Genomic DNA, 16,690 nt, shown 5'->3' with positions numbered 1-16,690 from the left:
GTGATGTGGAAGTGTAAGCCGAATTAACTCTTTCCTTCCCAAATTGCTTTTGGTCCTGGTGTTTCATCACAGCAACAGTAACCCTAACTAAGTCAACTGTTGATTGACTTCATGTAGAGAGATAAACACCATCTCTCTTACACATGTGCAATACATAATTTAAATAGTACAAAAAGGAAGTAGTGTGGGCCAGAGGCAATGGTAGAGGGCGCCCACTGCAGTGTGACCACTCACTAAGGAATATTTGCCATGAGCCAGATACAGACTATCCACAAGTTTCTGAATGTGAAACTGCTCGAACGGAAGAGTCAGAGGAAGTCAGATTCTTGCTCTTTCAGAATTTTTATTTATGCATATATGTGTGTGCCTGTGTGTCTGTATGCCACATATGTATGTGCTATGGAGGCTGGACGAGGGTGCTCACTCTCCTATAGCTATAGTTACAGGCGATTACCAGCTGCCGAATTTGGATACTGGTAACCAAATAAGGGTGCTCTGGAAGAGCAGTGAGCACTCCTAAGCACCTCTCCAGCCCCAGTTGACATATTCATCTCCCTTCCTTCACATGCTTTTTTGCATGTGAAGCAGCACCTCTGAAGTCCCACTGTCTGTGCCCCACAGACACACAGTCACATTTGACAACTCTAATCACGTTAAGAACGTCTTTGCTGTTCTGCTAGTTGCTTGTTGGGATGGCAACAAATATGCCTAAGACGTTTCAAAGAAAATTTCGCCTGAAATTAAAACTTGATGAGATCACTAATTTAAATTACAGATGAATCATGTATTATGAAAGAATTCAAAAGCCAAATAAAAAACTGAAAATGAAATTAAATAATGAGCAAAAATGACCAACCTGCCACAAATCAAATGTTTTCTTGCTAGTAACAACGGAAACTGAACACATTAATAAATGCACTGCTTCAACAGGGTGAAAGTCCGAATAACCCTCTCAGCAGCTACCCTTGATTTTAGTAAGTACTTAATTAAATCTAGAAATTCAAAGTATTACTTCAAGAGAGAGAACTCAGTTAAGTTTTTCAGGTTTAAGTATTTCAAGCCATCAGACAAAATATAGTGAAATATCAGAAATTCATTCATTAAATTCAGAAATATTATCAACAGAATGGATGTCAGTCTTGTATCACAGAAAGTTTAATTATTCTGATTAGCATATTAAACTTAGCAGAAATGAATATTGTAAGGAAAACTAAAAAATATTACATCCATGCAACTGTTTTCCAGAAAAGAGCCCAAATGATATTCTAGTACTTAAAATGACAGTGAAAGATAAGCAAAAAGTCTGGATATTAAAGCAAGCAATAAGAAAACATAATAAAAATATTTTAGTAGTAAAAAAAAATCACACATAAACATGATGATAACATATATCCCCACTCTCCCAAAATTCATATGTTGAAGACCTAGTAATTGAGGATGTGACCTGATTTAAAAAGTGTCTTTCAGAAGGAATTGAGTTAAATGAGGTCATTAGGGGCCCTCCAAGAAAGGAGAGTTACATTGAGGCTGCACACAGGAGAACTCCACAAAGCATGAAGATCTATCAAGGGATGCAGCTACTACAGGCCAAGGAACATCAGAGATAACCAAAGCCCACGAGAATCTGCCTCCCCCACCAATGCTGAACCTTTACCTCCAAACTCAAACCATCAATTCCATTTTTGTAAACTACTTGGTATTAGTAACAGCCCTAGCAACCTAACACATTAGAGGTACAGAATGCTAGCAATTATTAGGCTTACAACAGTGATACTCAAAAACGTACTGATATATTTGTATATCACATAATTCAACCACTTAAGCTACAAGTCAATTATTGTTATATTTTATTAATTTTAAAGTAGTAAATACAAACAAACCTTATTTTAACTGTTTTTTAAATGTTTGGTTCAGTTCACCAGTGGGAAGTCTGGCAATGAACTTTTTGTTATAAGACTTTGAATTGCCCACTCAACCTTTATATTAGCTATGCAGTTCCATGCAGACGTTCTGTGTCACTGTGAGTCACTTTAGGCCACTCACTTCACCTAGGTCACCTATCCTAGTGGCATGTAGTTCTCTTACTTTCTGCTGGCCATAGTAAAATGCCCACTTTTGTTTCTTATGTGAAATATCTGCATCTTCCCTTTCCTCTTCTCTCTCCCCTTTCTGTTCCATCTAATTAAAGGGTTTTCAATTGTGTTAATCTTCTCAAATAAAGTTTGAGGCTCATGACTTGACCTAATGTTTTTATGTATTTTTTTGTTCTGTTTTGTTTTGTTTTCTTTGACAGAAACTCATGTAGCCCTGGCTGACTTTCAACTATGTACCCGAAATGACCTGGCTCTCCTGTTTTTCTTCTTCTGCCTCCCAATGCACTGATTAGTATACACACCACAACCACCAGCTCTCTACTTAGAGTTTTCTTTCCCTCTGTTATCTGTGAGTTTAGCTCGCTCTTCCAGCCCCTCCTCTGTTCTGTAAAGCTTCATTATATTACTGATTTGAGGCTTTAACTCTTTAAACAGGCACAGGTCTCCCTGGGAACTTGGCCTTACAATGTCCACAGTTGAGGTGATGCGCCTCCAATCTCATCCTAATTCCCTGGTGTGTTGTCCATGGCTCACTGGCTGTTTCAGGGTGTGCTGTGCAACAACCACATATTTTTGAGTACCAAAGTTTTTCTTCTGTTGGTTTCCAGCTCCATTCCCCCATGGCTAGAGAAGATTCTTTGCAGAATTCAATCTTTTTATATTTACTGAGATTATTTTGTAGCTCAACCTGTTAGCATTCTGTCTGAACCCCTTGGTGCATGCTCATGAGCAAGTTTCTAGATTGGGTAAACCTAGAGACCTACCCTAAATGGAGTTCCAGACTGAATAAAAGGACAGGATGTTTACCTCTGTTTGGTAATAAGATGAGTTCCAGTGTTCATCTCTCTCTATTTCCTGACTGCACATGCAATATGACTTTAAGATCCTGCAGTTACACCATCCTTGCCATGATAAACAATACCCTTAAGCTGTTAGCCAAAATGCATGTTTCTTTCCTTATTTGCCTTCACTAGATATTGTCATACCAAGAAAAACATGACAGATACGGGGAGCCTTGGAATCTTATTCCACATGTATGCAGACTGCCAGGCCAACATGTTCAGGGAGGCAGTCATGTGTGGATTCCGACTCTTCACTGAACAACTGAATGTGATTAGCAAATGTGTATCAGCTTCCTACTAGTAGGAGTGAGAATTAAGAATACGAGATTGGAAGCAGAGGTAGTTTTCATTCTTCATCAGAGAGCTAACAGGCCAACACTCCTATTGAGCTGATGCAGAAGAAAATTCATTAGGAGGCATAAATCTCAGCAATACCTTCAGTCCCTCCAACTCGTTTTCCAGTTGCTTAGAATAATGTTCGCTCTGCTCTCGGAGCTTCTTGTCCTTTGATGCTTCAGCAATTAGCGCTTCGGTGTGAACTTCCAGCTTTAACATAAAAGGAAATATACAGATTTCATGGTTAGTATAGCTTGAATGGCGAGATTCACAGTAGTTAATAGTACCAAGCTACAAAATAACTTTTTCAAAACTTAAAGACCGGAATGCACATTACTTAACTAGTCTAAGTGTAGTTTAAAGCACTACTCCACAGAGACTATGGAATTTGCCTGGCTACTGACCTCTTTCTTGGCTCTTTCTGCTCTGCGCAGCTCCTGCCTTAAGCTCTCAGCTTTTTGCATCACCAGGTCCACCTCTTCTTCCTTATCTCGGACATGGCGAGCAAGTTTCTGCTTTTGGGTGTGCAATTCTGTTAGTCGCTCATTGATCTCCATGAATTCCTGCATGGCCAGTTTCCTCTGACAGTGTGCATCTTTCAGCTCTTTGGATTGGTTTTTTAATCGCTCACTAGCCTGGACTAGTTCCTACAGTTTTATAAAAAAAAAAAATGTTACCAAGTCTGCAACCTAGAGACCAAATTTGGCCATCAAAGTAGCTACTATTAAGTTATTGAAGAGCCAAAATTATTTACCTCAGGACAACACTGAAGGAAATGGACTACTTGTAAAGACAGTAATGATAGCTTGTTTACCTTCTCAAACTCTTATTTAAAGTTTATTTGTATTTATGTGTATTTGTGTTTAGTCTGCATTATATATATGCAGCATGTGCACACAGAACCTGTGGAGTGCAGAAGAGGGCTTCAGAACCCAGGAACTAAAGTTACAGGTTACAGGTTAGCTCCCACATGGGTGCTGGGAACTGAACCTGAATCCTCTGCAAGAGCAGTTGGTGCTTTTAATCAGGGAGCCATTTCTAGTCCCAACTCGCAAATTTGTACACTGACCTGGCAAGTGCAAAGAGGTAGCTGACAGAGTAGAATGTAGAAATATAAACTGGGATGCTCAGGATAATTTGTAAAATTTAATAAATATTTGGGAGATTATTTTAAATTAAAATGAATAATTACAAACAATAAGTAGATGTCTATTGTTCCTAAGAAAAATAAGCCCAAGACAAATAACATGGAGATCAATCCTCTGATCTTAGATTCCTGATTTAGAGGTGCTCTGCAGACTCAGGTCAGTGTAACTCCCTGCCTCCCAACAGAAGGAAACGTGCATCGCCTTTGGAGGAAGGAAATTTGGCTTATTCACACATTAAGAGCAAATAAACATGAGCTGACATCCACAGATTTACAAAGAACCAAAGATCAAAGCCACTGTAAGGAACCAATGGCAACAACAGGAAACGAAACCAACAGCAGCAGTGCTTGGGCATCAGTAGAGTGGAATGTATGAGACAGATGGGGAAATAAAAGGAGTCATCAGAAAAGTGTGGAAATGAGGAAAGGCTAGGAAAAACTATCACACGGGTGTATAAAGGAATCTGAAAGACATTTAGACATGCAAAAATACGTATACATATACATATAATATATGAATCTTTATAAGTCAAGAAAAGGAAAACCAAACCTAAAACCAGAAATGTATAAGAATGAAACTAGGTGACACTATAAAAATTAAAATCTCCAAATAAACTTGGGGCTGGAGAGATGGCTCAGCAGTTGCCTCTAGATGGGTGGTTATCCACGGACTTGGGCTCTACTTCCAGTACCCATGTAGGACAGACAGCTCACAACCACCTGCAACTCCAGTTCCAAGGGAAATTATGTCCTCTTCTAGCTTCATTAGGCACCAAGCACGAAAATAATGCCAACAAAACACCCATCCATGTAAAATTAAAAAATAAATAAAAGAAAGAAAGTGGGGAGAGGCAGTAGGATAGCTCAGTGGGTAATGGTACTGAATTTGATCCATGGGTCCCAAAAGGTGGAGAAAACTAACTTCTGCAAATTGTTAATCTGACCTCTACACCCATACAACAACATATGCACACATGTGCATGTGAATATTCACATTGCATACATGCATACACACACAAATATAATACATCTTTTTTTAAAAAGTTGGGATGGGTAGGAAAATCAGTTATATTCTGCTCTCAGAAAAACAAAAATTAGATAATCAAATTCAGAAGTCACAAGTGGTATCAGGAAGAGTGGGAAAACTTTCTAAGAGATAAGAAATTACTACTGTATACTCAGAAAAATTACTTCCAAAGTATAGTGAAAATTGACAGAGGTTGCCACTATCTGCACTAAAGGGAGTCTACAGCTTTACCTCAGGATGAAGGTTGGAGACTGACAATGGAACACACAGCAAATCAAGGACTGAGACCCTCGTACACATGGATGTAAAGAAATGCCATACATTATATTAAATGTCTAATTTATAGTTACTAATAAATATACATACTAAATATCTGTGTAGACCACACATAAATTGGAAAGAAGTAACACAAATAGAGGCACTGAAAAATTTCAGTAACTAGTTAATATTTTTAGATTTTGTTAATATGGATAGTAAAGTTAAAATGCAAATACCAAAGACCAGAGCTAGTAGAGCTTAAAACAAAAAATAACCAAGCAAATAGCAATACACATATACTTAACCCTAATGAATAATGCCTCAAAATGGCTATGATAGGAAATACTATGCTATGTGTATTTTGGTACAGTTACATTTTGTTTTTTTAAAAGAACACAAAAGCACAGTATGACAACTAAAAAGCAAAAAAAAAAAAAAAAAAAAAAAAAAGCAATAAAAATGAACATAAAAATAAAGGGCCAAACTCACCAGATAAAGGTCATTTGTTATACCAGATAAACAAAATCTAGACCTTAGCAGAAAAACCATTGTTAGGAATATAGAATATTACCAAGCAATCACAACACTCAACAGGAAGTCAGACCATTCCAACATTTAGTAAATTCTAAATTTAGGGTAGAGAAGTCTTAAAGTACATTAAAAAAGAAACTGCCCAAACTAGAGAACATTAGAAAATTGATCAGCACCGGAATTCAATTCCAATGTCCTAATCATTAATTATCAAGAAAGCAGAACAATGCCTATACCGACAACCTGAAGTACAGCCCATACTGATAAAGCCAGTGCCTGGGAGGGCTCCAGGCAGTGTGAAGTCAGCCTGGTTTAGACCATCCTGGGCTACACAATGGGACCTTGTCTTACATCCCTCCCCTGGCAAAAGGATTTGAGAAATTCTAATAAGCTTTCTATATATAGAAATTTGCACCCTGTTTTGGAAATACATACTCTTTTCAGTAATATACACTAAATATTTTTAAAATAATACTAAAACCTAAGCCATGAAGCCAAGCTCAGTAGATGCCAGATATACAGGTCACATGCTTCAATGCAAAGCTATGAAATCAAAATCAACGATTTAATCATGTACAGTAAAAACTTTAAGATGCACTTATAAAAAATCACTTGTCATGGAGAAAAATCATAAATACAGAAATATTCAAAACTGAAAACTATAAAATTAAAAAACAACCCTTTCATATATACTAAAATCTGGTGCTATAGTAAAGCTATATGGGAAATATGTAGTCCGAAACAGAAAGGAAGTTCCCATAAGAAACAGAAAGCCTTTCTAATAAGAAGGAAGCACTGCCTCACTCATTCTGAGACCAGCATGACCACATAATAAAAAAGCCAGGAGAAGTAAAAGAGAAGAGTGTAAGCCAATTTAATTCAGAGATTTAAAAAAAAAAAAACTTTTTATGAGCAAATCATTTCCAGGGATGCATAAAATTCATAGACATGAGCTTTTGAGTTAGACTCAATATAAAAAGGCCAGCTCTGCCTCCTTCTATCACTAATGACCCTAGGCAAGCGAACAGCTCAGTGTTCAGTCTTCACTGTTAGTCAAACAAGAAAAATAAAACAATACAGAACTCATGGGTCTTTATGAAGATGAAACAATATACATATAAATGTGCTACATAGTATGATAACATAGATCACATTATATTGAAGATTGTTTTAAGCACCAGCCACATGTGTATATGTGTGAATACATATGCACATATAGATGTATATATTCACACATGTATACATATATTTATACATATTATACATAGACATACTAATATTATATATAGACACATATGTGAATGGTGCTTAAATAATGCTATTAAACAATCTGATATAATTGTGATCTATGCTATCATATTATCATTAGCAAATGATACATGAGTAATTTGGACTCGGAAGTGTGTTTCATATATTAAAAAAAACTCTGTTAATTCAACTTGGCATATATTTTAAAAGTAGAAACAATCATATAAATGATATATAGGAATAAGCATTGCATAAAGTCAGTAACTCATTCTTAATAGTAAAAATTGAGAAGCAAAATAAAAATAAAAGGTAATTCCCTTAATCTACTGGAAAATATTTTACTAAAACATATGCAACAAGCCTTAGTGGTAAATGTTAGAGTCATTTTCTTTAAAATCGTCAACACAGTGCTGAGAGATGGATCACAGGTTAAGAGCACTGGCTGCTCTTCCAGAGGCCTTGAGTTCAATTCCCGGCACCCACATGGTGGCACATAATCATCTATAAAAAGATCTGGTGCCCTCTTGTGGCCTGTAGGCACACACACAGGCAGAATGCTATATACATAATAAATAAATAAATAAATCCTTAAAAAAAAAATCAATCCACAAAAATGCCTGTTCTTACTATTTCTATTCAGCATTATACTGACGTCCCAGCTAACACAGTAAGCTTAGAGAAGACAGACACCACAAAAAAACCTAAGTTAGAAACAAAGCTATTATTTGTAGAAATTTTTGAAAAGAACTAAAAAATATATATATTGTTAATTAGAATTCAGCAATGTTGAACCAGAACTGCTAACCAAAGCCAATAACAAAAGCCCTAAAATTTAAAGATATTTAAAATATGAAATAATTGAATAACAAATTTAAGGAAAGGCAAAACCTTTCACTAAAGAGTACTTTCATTACATTTCTTTCTTTTCCTTTGTCTTCCCTCCCTCCAATTCCTGGATGCCAGGCTTGAGTTTCTTACCTTCTGCCCACACACGGCTTGGGCTGGGAGTACAGTCATCAGCATGCTTGCTTATGCAGTGCTGGGGACTGAGCACAATGCTGTACACATGCCAGGCAAGCATGCTACCAAATTTAAATCATTTTAAATATATGAAAAGATATCATATTTATGTTTTAAAAGACCATGGCACTGGACAAAAACAGCTTTCATGTTTTACACAATTAGATCACCAGAACAAATGTCACTAAAACTGGGGCCTTTCCTAAATGTGAGCCATACAATGTAATTCATAACAAATTTCAATAGTAAGAAAATTCCATTTACCTTCTGAAGGCATTTCAAGATTGCACATGCCCTGGACTATGTATGGGAACGTCTTTTGTGAAGCTGGTCATTTGAGGACTAACTAAGGCCTAGAAGAGTTCATTTTCATTCCAACGGCACAGGGAAGAGGTCCAAGACATTTCTCTTCAGATTCCGAAGGAAACTCAGACAAAAAGGAGTAGGAGAGCAGTAGTGCCCCTTCCTTCTATGCTAACCCATTGATAAATATTTTGGAGGTTACTCTTCTTTTTTAAAGACTCCTCAGTTAAAGGGCAGTATCCAGTTACTTCTCAGAGCATTGCATAGGAGATAAAAACTGATGTAGAAGAACTTTAGTGGCTTGAATAGGTTTGGCCCCAAAAGACTCATGCTTTTGAATGTTTTGCCTACAGAGAGTAGAACTATTAGGAGGAATGTCCTTGTTGGAATACGTGTTGCCTTGTTGGAGGAAGTGTACCACTGTGGGGGTGGGCTTTGAGGTCCTATGCTCAAGCTCCACCCAGTGTGGCAGACAATCCCCTCCTGGCTGCTTTTGGGTCAAGTTGCAGAACTCTCAGCTCCTCGAGCAACATGTCTGCCTGGATGCTGCCATGCTTCCTCCCATTATGATGATAGACTGAACCTTTGAACCTGTCAGCCAGCCCCAATTAAATGTTGTCCTTTATAAAATTGCCTTGGTTACTGTATCTCTTCACAACATTGGGAACCCTAACTATGACAAGAAACATATGGTTGTTACTTACTAAATACAAATAAAAACAACAATCTGCCATGCTCTTGTTCATGTGTATACTCAAAATAATAAACATATATATACTTTGTTGTAATGTAATACAATTAACTCTTCTGTAACTGATCAGTGATGAGATGTCATTTCAATCAAAATTCTATCAATATGGGCTAATGTAAGCAGAATTTGCTATATGACAGAGGTGCCATTGCATAACTGAGAAGAGAACAACTATTATGTATACAATAACTGGTTAGCCATATTGGAAAAGGAAAACTGAGTTCTTATCACACACTGTTAGGCAGCTAGTTAGGTACTAGGCACTTTGAAGTTTAAAAGGAGCAAACCCCTCCCTCATAGCCAGCAGCAGGATGCTTGGTCACTGGCCAACAACATGGCTTTACCTCCTCTCTAGCCCTGGCTGAGTGGACACACATTTAGAATTTATGAGACTATTGTCTGGCTAAAGGCCTTCAAAAACAACAACCACAGCCACAAAACAAAACAAAAAAATAACAAAGATATATTGCCATCCTTTCCCATAAAAGCTGATCCAAATGGCCTGTCAATCACCTAGACAATGAAACACCCTTCAGAAAAACTGTTCAAAAGTCTCTGCAATGGTATAAAGCCTACCTAAGTGTAGAAAGACACACTGTGAACTCTCATCCCTTGAGAACTTGCAGTTCTCTGTAAAGGTCTCTGTGGCCTTATCCTTTTCTTGTTCTCTTGGGCTCTTGCTCCCTTGCTCTCCCCAGTCCCCGTCCCCTTCCCTCCTCTCTCTCTATGTGCTCATGGCCAGCCTCTACTCCTCCCCTCCCTTCCCCTCCCCTCCTCTCCTCCCTCTCTCTCTTCCCCCCACCTCTACTACCCTCTTAACTCCCCTCCTCATGCCCTGAATAAACTCTATTCTATATTAAAAAAAAAAAAAAGTCTCTGGCTCCTGCCCGCCTCACCCCTTGAAGGTATTCTACTTTGTGCTACAGTAAATTCCACCTAACTTCTAGCCTGTGCTGTGTCTCTCTGTCTCACTGGAATTCTTTCCACAGTGATCACAAGGACCAGTGACCAAAAGGAGCACTGAGTTAAGATCCCAGTAGCAACATGGAAACAAAAGTGAGTTTCCAGTGTTTACAGAGATAATTATCAAAGAGCAGACATTAAAAAGTAAAGATAAGGACTAGAGAGATGGTTCAGTGGTTAAGAGCACCAACTGCTCTTCCAGAGGTCCTAAGTTCAATTCCCAGCAACCACATGATGGCTCACAACCATCTGTAACAGGATACGATGCCCTCTTCTGGTGTGTCTGAAGACAACTACAGTGTACTCATATACATAAAATAAATAAATCTTAAAAAAAAAAAGGTTAAAAGTTAGGAGTTTTTTTTTTAAACCCCGGATTTCCTAATAGTGTATAAGCCAGCAAATGTACTAATTTAACTATATTGACAAATGTACATTATACTCACAAGCTCTGGTTAGTCAGAGAGAGTAAACAGAGAAGCTTACTGGCAGGCATCTTAAACCTGGGCATTTATCAAAGACTTTGAAATTTTTATTTTTTTTTATTTTTTTTTAAAGATTTATTTATTTATTTATTTATTATACATAAGCACACTGTAGCTGTCTTCAGACACTCCAGAAGACGGCGCCAGATCTCGTTACGGATGGTTGTGAGCCACCATGTGGTTGCTGGGATTTGAACTCTGGACCTTCGGAAGAGCAGTCGGGTGCTCTTACCCACTGAGCCATCTCACCAGCCCGACTTTGAAATTTTTAAAGAATTCTTATAAATATCAAAAGACAGTCAAACAGAAAAACATGTAAAAAATAAGGCATTTTGTAAAAGAAATAACATAAAATGATGAATGGACATGTGGTAGAGAGACCTGACCACTTAAGAAATTAGACAAAGCAACAGACTAGAAGAAAACATTACGTAAGACCAAAGTCTCAATATAGACAGGACTAAGAGAAAAAGGTGCAGCATATGAAACACCACTCAGCACAGAAACTTCTGCAACACATGAAAGAACATAAAAATACAATACTGGAAAACATTTTAACATTATCCTAAAAACAAGGTATTTGCCAAAGTAATTACAAAAAAGCAGAGGACCCAGATGGACAGTATTCCAAGAAAGACACAGGAAAAATGGTCAAGAGCTACATAAAGCTATCCAAGATAAACCAATCACCACAGAAAAGAGAAATCAAACCAGAATTAGGTATTATTTTACCTCTGTCAGAATGGTTGTTATAAAAAAGACAAAAGCAAACAAGCATTCGTTAGGACACAAAGAAAATGAATTTTTTTCTCTTCACTGTAACCACTATCCAAATCACATCGTTATTTATTTATTATTACAAGCTCCTTCTTTTCAGCAATAATGTCTTTTCAAAATATACATACAGAATTTTTTAGGATTAAAATGTACTAAAAATTGCCAAAACAACCATGTTCCTATAAGTCAAAATACCGGATATTTATGCTTATTATGTTGATGAAATTAGAATATATAATAATGCCAATAAATAAAAACTCATAAGTCACTAGTATTGCTACTTATTACTAAAGGAAAGAGAACTGCTGCCACAAATGCCAAATGCTCTTATGTGAGCCTGGATTCAGATGTATCATAGAACCCAAAACTCAAAGCTGCAGTAAGTGGAAGATAACAATGTACTCATCTAATTCAATTTACTCTCTAATTGCTCCTTAATCAGCATAAGGTTGTCTTATTTCTAACTCCATTTCCTTACCGGTAATAAGACATACCCCCAGAAAAACTTCATTCTTCATAATCAGTATTTGTATATAAAGCCATTAAATACAAAGTATACTGTGATCTGAACTACTCATCTCTCAACTGCATAGGCTACCATTAGTCCTAATTTTTTGTTGTTGCTAATGAAACCCATAGTACTTCCCAATATGTGATTCAAATCTTTTCCCTACTGCTTAAATAGTATCTTCTCAATTGTGTTGTTATATAATCTTAGTTATGAATAAATTTTGTTGCTATGCTTGGTACCATTTAAATGTTACATAAAGATCTTATGAAAATTACTTTAGCTTTTTTCCCATACTACTTTGAAAAAAAATGATATTTAAAGAATAAGTAAACCATGGAAGTGAATTTACATTATAACCTATTAGTGTTTATACCAGTAAGTTATAATGAAAATATATAATGAATAGATATATGTCAAAGATACATGACCACATTAGAAATTAGAAAATATAAATTAACACTACAATAAAATATCACTTGAAGACCTAAAATCTGTACTTAAAATTTTTATAGACATTAGAGCCTACTATTTTTTTTCGAAGATTTATTTATTTATTTTATGTGAGTACACTGTCACTCCCCTCAGACACACCAGAAGAGGGCATCGGATCCCATTAAAGATGGTTGTGAGCTACCATGTGGTTGCTGAGAATTGAACTCAGGACCTTTCTAGAAGAGCGGTCAGTGTACTTAACCACTGAGCCATCTTTCTAGCACTACTATTTTTTTAATCTTTTTCAGTTATATTCCTTTCTAAGTCAAGACTTTTAACTTTCCAAATGAACAAAAGACTTGCACTCTAAAACCCAAGAATTTGAGTTCTCTTACTGCTTGCTAATGAAGAATGAAATATATACCAAAATGATTATTTAAAAATGTAGGGGTTGATAGATGGCTCAGTGCGTAAGAGCATTACTACTCTTGCAGAGGATCCATGCTCAGGTGCCCGCACCCATGTTAGGCAACTTTTAACTGCTTGTAACTCCAGTGCTAAAGTACCCAATGCCTGTGGCCTCAACAGGCACATATATTTAGGTACACATACCCCTATGCAAGCGCACATATACACATAATTAAACATAAAATCAATCTTCAAAAAACTTTAAATTATCATCTTAGGTTAGCATGAAAATTTTATTTCAGATTTTTATAGAAAAATATATATTGTCATTTACTAGGAATACAATATTCTAATTATAGAAGATGAAGCATGTACAAGCAGCTTTAAGGATCCGTTCATATATGCTTACCTTATTTAGTTCTTCTCTTTCCTGCTGCAAAGTTTTGATTTGTTTTTCAAAAGCTTTGATTTGCCTAAAAGCATCATCTAGTTCTCGTCTTACAGAATTAGCTTCTTCAAGTTGTTGTTCCAAATGATTCACTTCTTTAAAAAAACAAAAACAAACAAAACCCCACTTTAATTCAGACATACAGTCTAAGTGAATGCAAAGCAGAATACAGATATGTATAACAATAGCAGTATTTAGCCAGAAAGAGCAGTTAATTTTTATTTTCCCCATCTTTTGGATTAAAATATTGGAAATTTCACTTCATTTGGGAAAATTATATAAGACAGATTTAGCATACTCTGAGTTAAGTTGCCAAAGACTAAGCAATTGAAAAATTACTGTCAAATAGAAGGATTTTTTTCTAAAATCAAAGTTATTATTAAACAATTATTTCAAATTAACATATAAAATGAACCCATAGTTTATTAAATTCAAGACATACATTCAACTTGGATAAATTATATACAGTATTTTAAAAATGGTCTATTCTAGTGGTTCTCTACCTCCATAATGCTGTGACCCTTTAAAACAGTTCCTCATGCTGTGGTGACCACAACAATAAAATTATTTTTGTTGCTACTTCATGATTGTAATTTTGCTTCTGTTATGAATCATATAATAAATACTTTTAGAAATAGGGATTTGCCAAAGGACTTTATCCATAGGTTGAAAACTACCACACTAAGACCTTCTTCACCTCACCAAACTGTTCCACACAACTACCTAACTGCCGATCAAATAAATAATCCCAATTATTAAATTACAGTTTAAGTTGGCGAGACACTGGAAAGAAAGTACATTAGTCGTTAATTGTAGTAAGAGAGTAATTTGAAACATAAAATGCATTAGACTTTCCTGATAGAGACAATTTCAGGTATAAACTGAGACTCTCAGTCCTTAAGCTACAGCTAAGTGAGGGGTAAACTGCATTCCAAATGCAGAGGAAAAGGAGTGACAAGGCATCTGTACAGCTGGTGGATGGATGGTCTAAGCAGAGTTAGTAACTCTCACAAGATAAAAAACAGGAAACTGTATGAACAGGCTTAGGGGTAGAGGCAAAGGAAAGACATTAAATAGATAAAGAACCAGCCAAGGCTGGGTATGGCAGGTAGTGGAAATCTCTGTACTTGGGAATCTGAGGCAGGAGGAGCTTTAGTTCGAATTGAGTCTGGGCTACATGGTAAGTTTCAGCCCTGCCTGATACTCTGCATAAAATACATATATATATATATATATACATACATACACACACATATACACTCACCACCCTGACACACACCAAAAACCCAACCTAAGGCAAAGATGTAATATAACTAAAGCAATGAAATTCTCTGTAAGTACTTGGAGTTAAAAACATGTATTGATAAATGTTGTTTTAAGGAATAAAATGGTAGATATGATAAAACAAAGGATAGAATAATTAGAATAACTTGTCTATTCTAGGTGGGCAGCTTTTACCATTATCAATTGGCCTGGAAATTATTGTGTGAGCATCTTGTGAATTGAGAATTTATTGATATATAAATCTGACTTGTTAATTATAAGCTTCTAGGGTTTTGTTGCTACCAGTTTGCTGAGTGTTGCAGGAGCTGACCGCGGTGTAGACAGGCATTGCACGGGGCTAGCGTGGCAGCAAGGGGAACTCAGGAGCTCTGGCCCTGCCGGAGAGTTGGCTGGCAGAGAGTAACTGGATGGAGTGAGGGCACTTAGTGGTTCATTTTTAATATTTTAATAATCTCTGAGTTCAAGGCCAGCCTGGGACAGAGCAAATTCTAGGTGAAGAAAAGCTTAAATTCTAGGTGAAGTAGACACTTTTCATCCCAGTATTCACAAGACAGAGCCATGCAGATCTCTTGAGTTCAAGGTCAATCTACAGAGCCATGCAAATCTCTGAATTCAAGGTTCATCTACAGAGCAAGTTTTAGGACTGTCAATCTTAGGCAGTGAGAAAGTTGGAAAACAGAAAGCTGGTAACAGAATAACAGGGGTCATGTTCCAGCCCCAGGAAGGAGCAGAACTTTGAAGCTTTAGTCATGTGGCTCTGGCTTTACAGTCAAGAATAGAAGGGACTACTGGGACAACTGATGCTGGGTAGCTGGAGCTATGAAATTAGTGGCGATTAAGAAGAAGCCCGTATCACTGAGGTGAAATCTTCTGGGAAGTGTTTTCTGAGAGCACAAAGAGGCTGTGTGCCAGAGATAGCCAAGGTTGTACCTCGAGCTGCAGCGGGACTTGGTAATGTGTAAGAATCGCTCAGGTGATAATAGTTTTGAAGGGATGAAGGGGCATGGAGAGCAGCTGAGGCTTGGCACTGTGAGAAACCAGGGAAGGCCATTGGTGAAGGTGCAGCCTCAGTTGCAGTTGTCAGCCCAGAACTGAAGGGGTCATACAAAGGAGTTGAGGTTTGGCACCATAAAGGTAGCTGATGAGAGGCTATTGGTGACGCCTAGTTGCAGCAGAAGACCCTGAAATACTGGAGATAGCATTACCATAGGATGACCACCAAGAACAGAGCAGCAGTGGAGTGGAGTCGATCAGAGTCGAGGGTGCTACAGAGGGTAGAGCAGGAGAAGTGATGCCAGCCCGTTGGAGGAGCCCAGAAGATCATGTGTGGATCCAGACTTTGAAACAAGAAGCTGTGAAGCTGAAGTTGACTTAGAGACCCCAAAATATTAAGAGATGCAGAACCACGGGATACTTGCTAAGGAAAGCTGCTAAGAATAGAAACAGCCCAAGAGAAATAAGTTTGTTGCAGTCATCAATGCTGAAAGGAACTAGAAATCAGACATGGAGATGCAGAGTTAGGAGTCTGACCAGTTGGTTTCCTGTTTTGCTTTGGGGATTGCAGTTAAATGATTGGATGAGTCTTAGCAGAGACTTTGACCTTTGGACTTTTAATATTGTTGTGACTGCTATAAACTATGAGGATGTTGGAAGTTGGACTAAATGTATTTTTTTATTATGTTATGTTAGGTCTGGCCCCCACAGACTCATGTGTTTGAACAAGCCTATGGGGGCTAGGGAGTAGAATGTGGTGGTTTGAATACATTTGACCCAGGGAATGACACTATTAGGAGCTGTGGCCTTGTTGGAGTAGGTGTGTCACTGTT

The 16,690-nt window shown here is 37.2% G+C and overlaps 1 protein-coding gene across 9 annotated transcripts in view; it reads right to left on the bottom strand.

Moving 5' to 3' along the window:
* The window catches only part of Cdc42bpa (CDC42 binding protein kinase alpha), a 202,330-nt gene that overhangs the window by 68,229 nt on the left and 117,411 nt on the right, over positions 1-16,690 (bottom strand). For 7 of the 9 annotated variants that reach the window (XM_029476012.1, XM_021164427.2, XM_029475997.1 and 4 more), the window contains exons 12-14: positions 13,542-13,675; positions 3,676-3,918; positions 3,371-3,481 (exon numbers count right to left, since the gene is read on the bottom strand). In XM_029476012.1, coding sequence (XP_029331872.1) covers positions 3,371-3,481; positions 3,676-3,918; positions 13,542-13,675 — 488 coding nt within the window. The remainder of the gene's footprint in view (positions 1-3,370; positions 3,482-3,675; positions 3,919-13,541; positions 13,676-16,690) is intronic. The other 2 variants (XM_021164511.2, XM_029476022.1) reach the window with 1 other exon arrangement.

The sequence above is a fragment of the Mus caroli genome, chromosome 1 (genome assembly GCF_900094665.2).
Source record: "Mus caroli chromosome 1, CAROLI_EIJ_v1.1, whole genome shotgun sequence".
Taxonomy (NCBI): domain Eukaryota; kingdom Metazoa; phylum Chordata; class Mammalia; order Rodentia; family Muridae; genus Mus; species Mus caroli.
The sequence above is the reverse complement of the archived record's forward strand: the minus strand, read 5'-3'. Positions and strand labels throughout refer to the sequence as shown.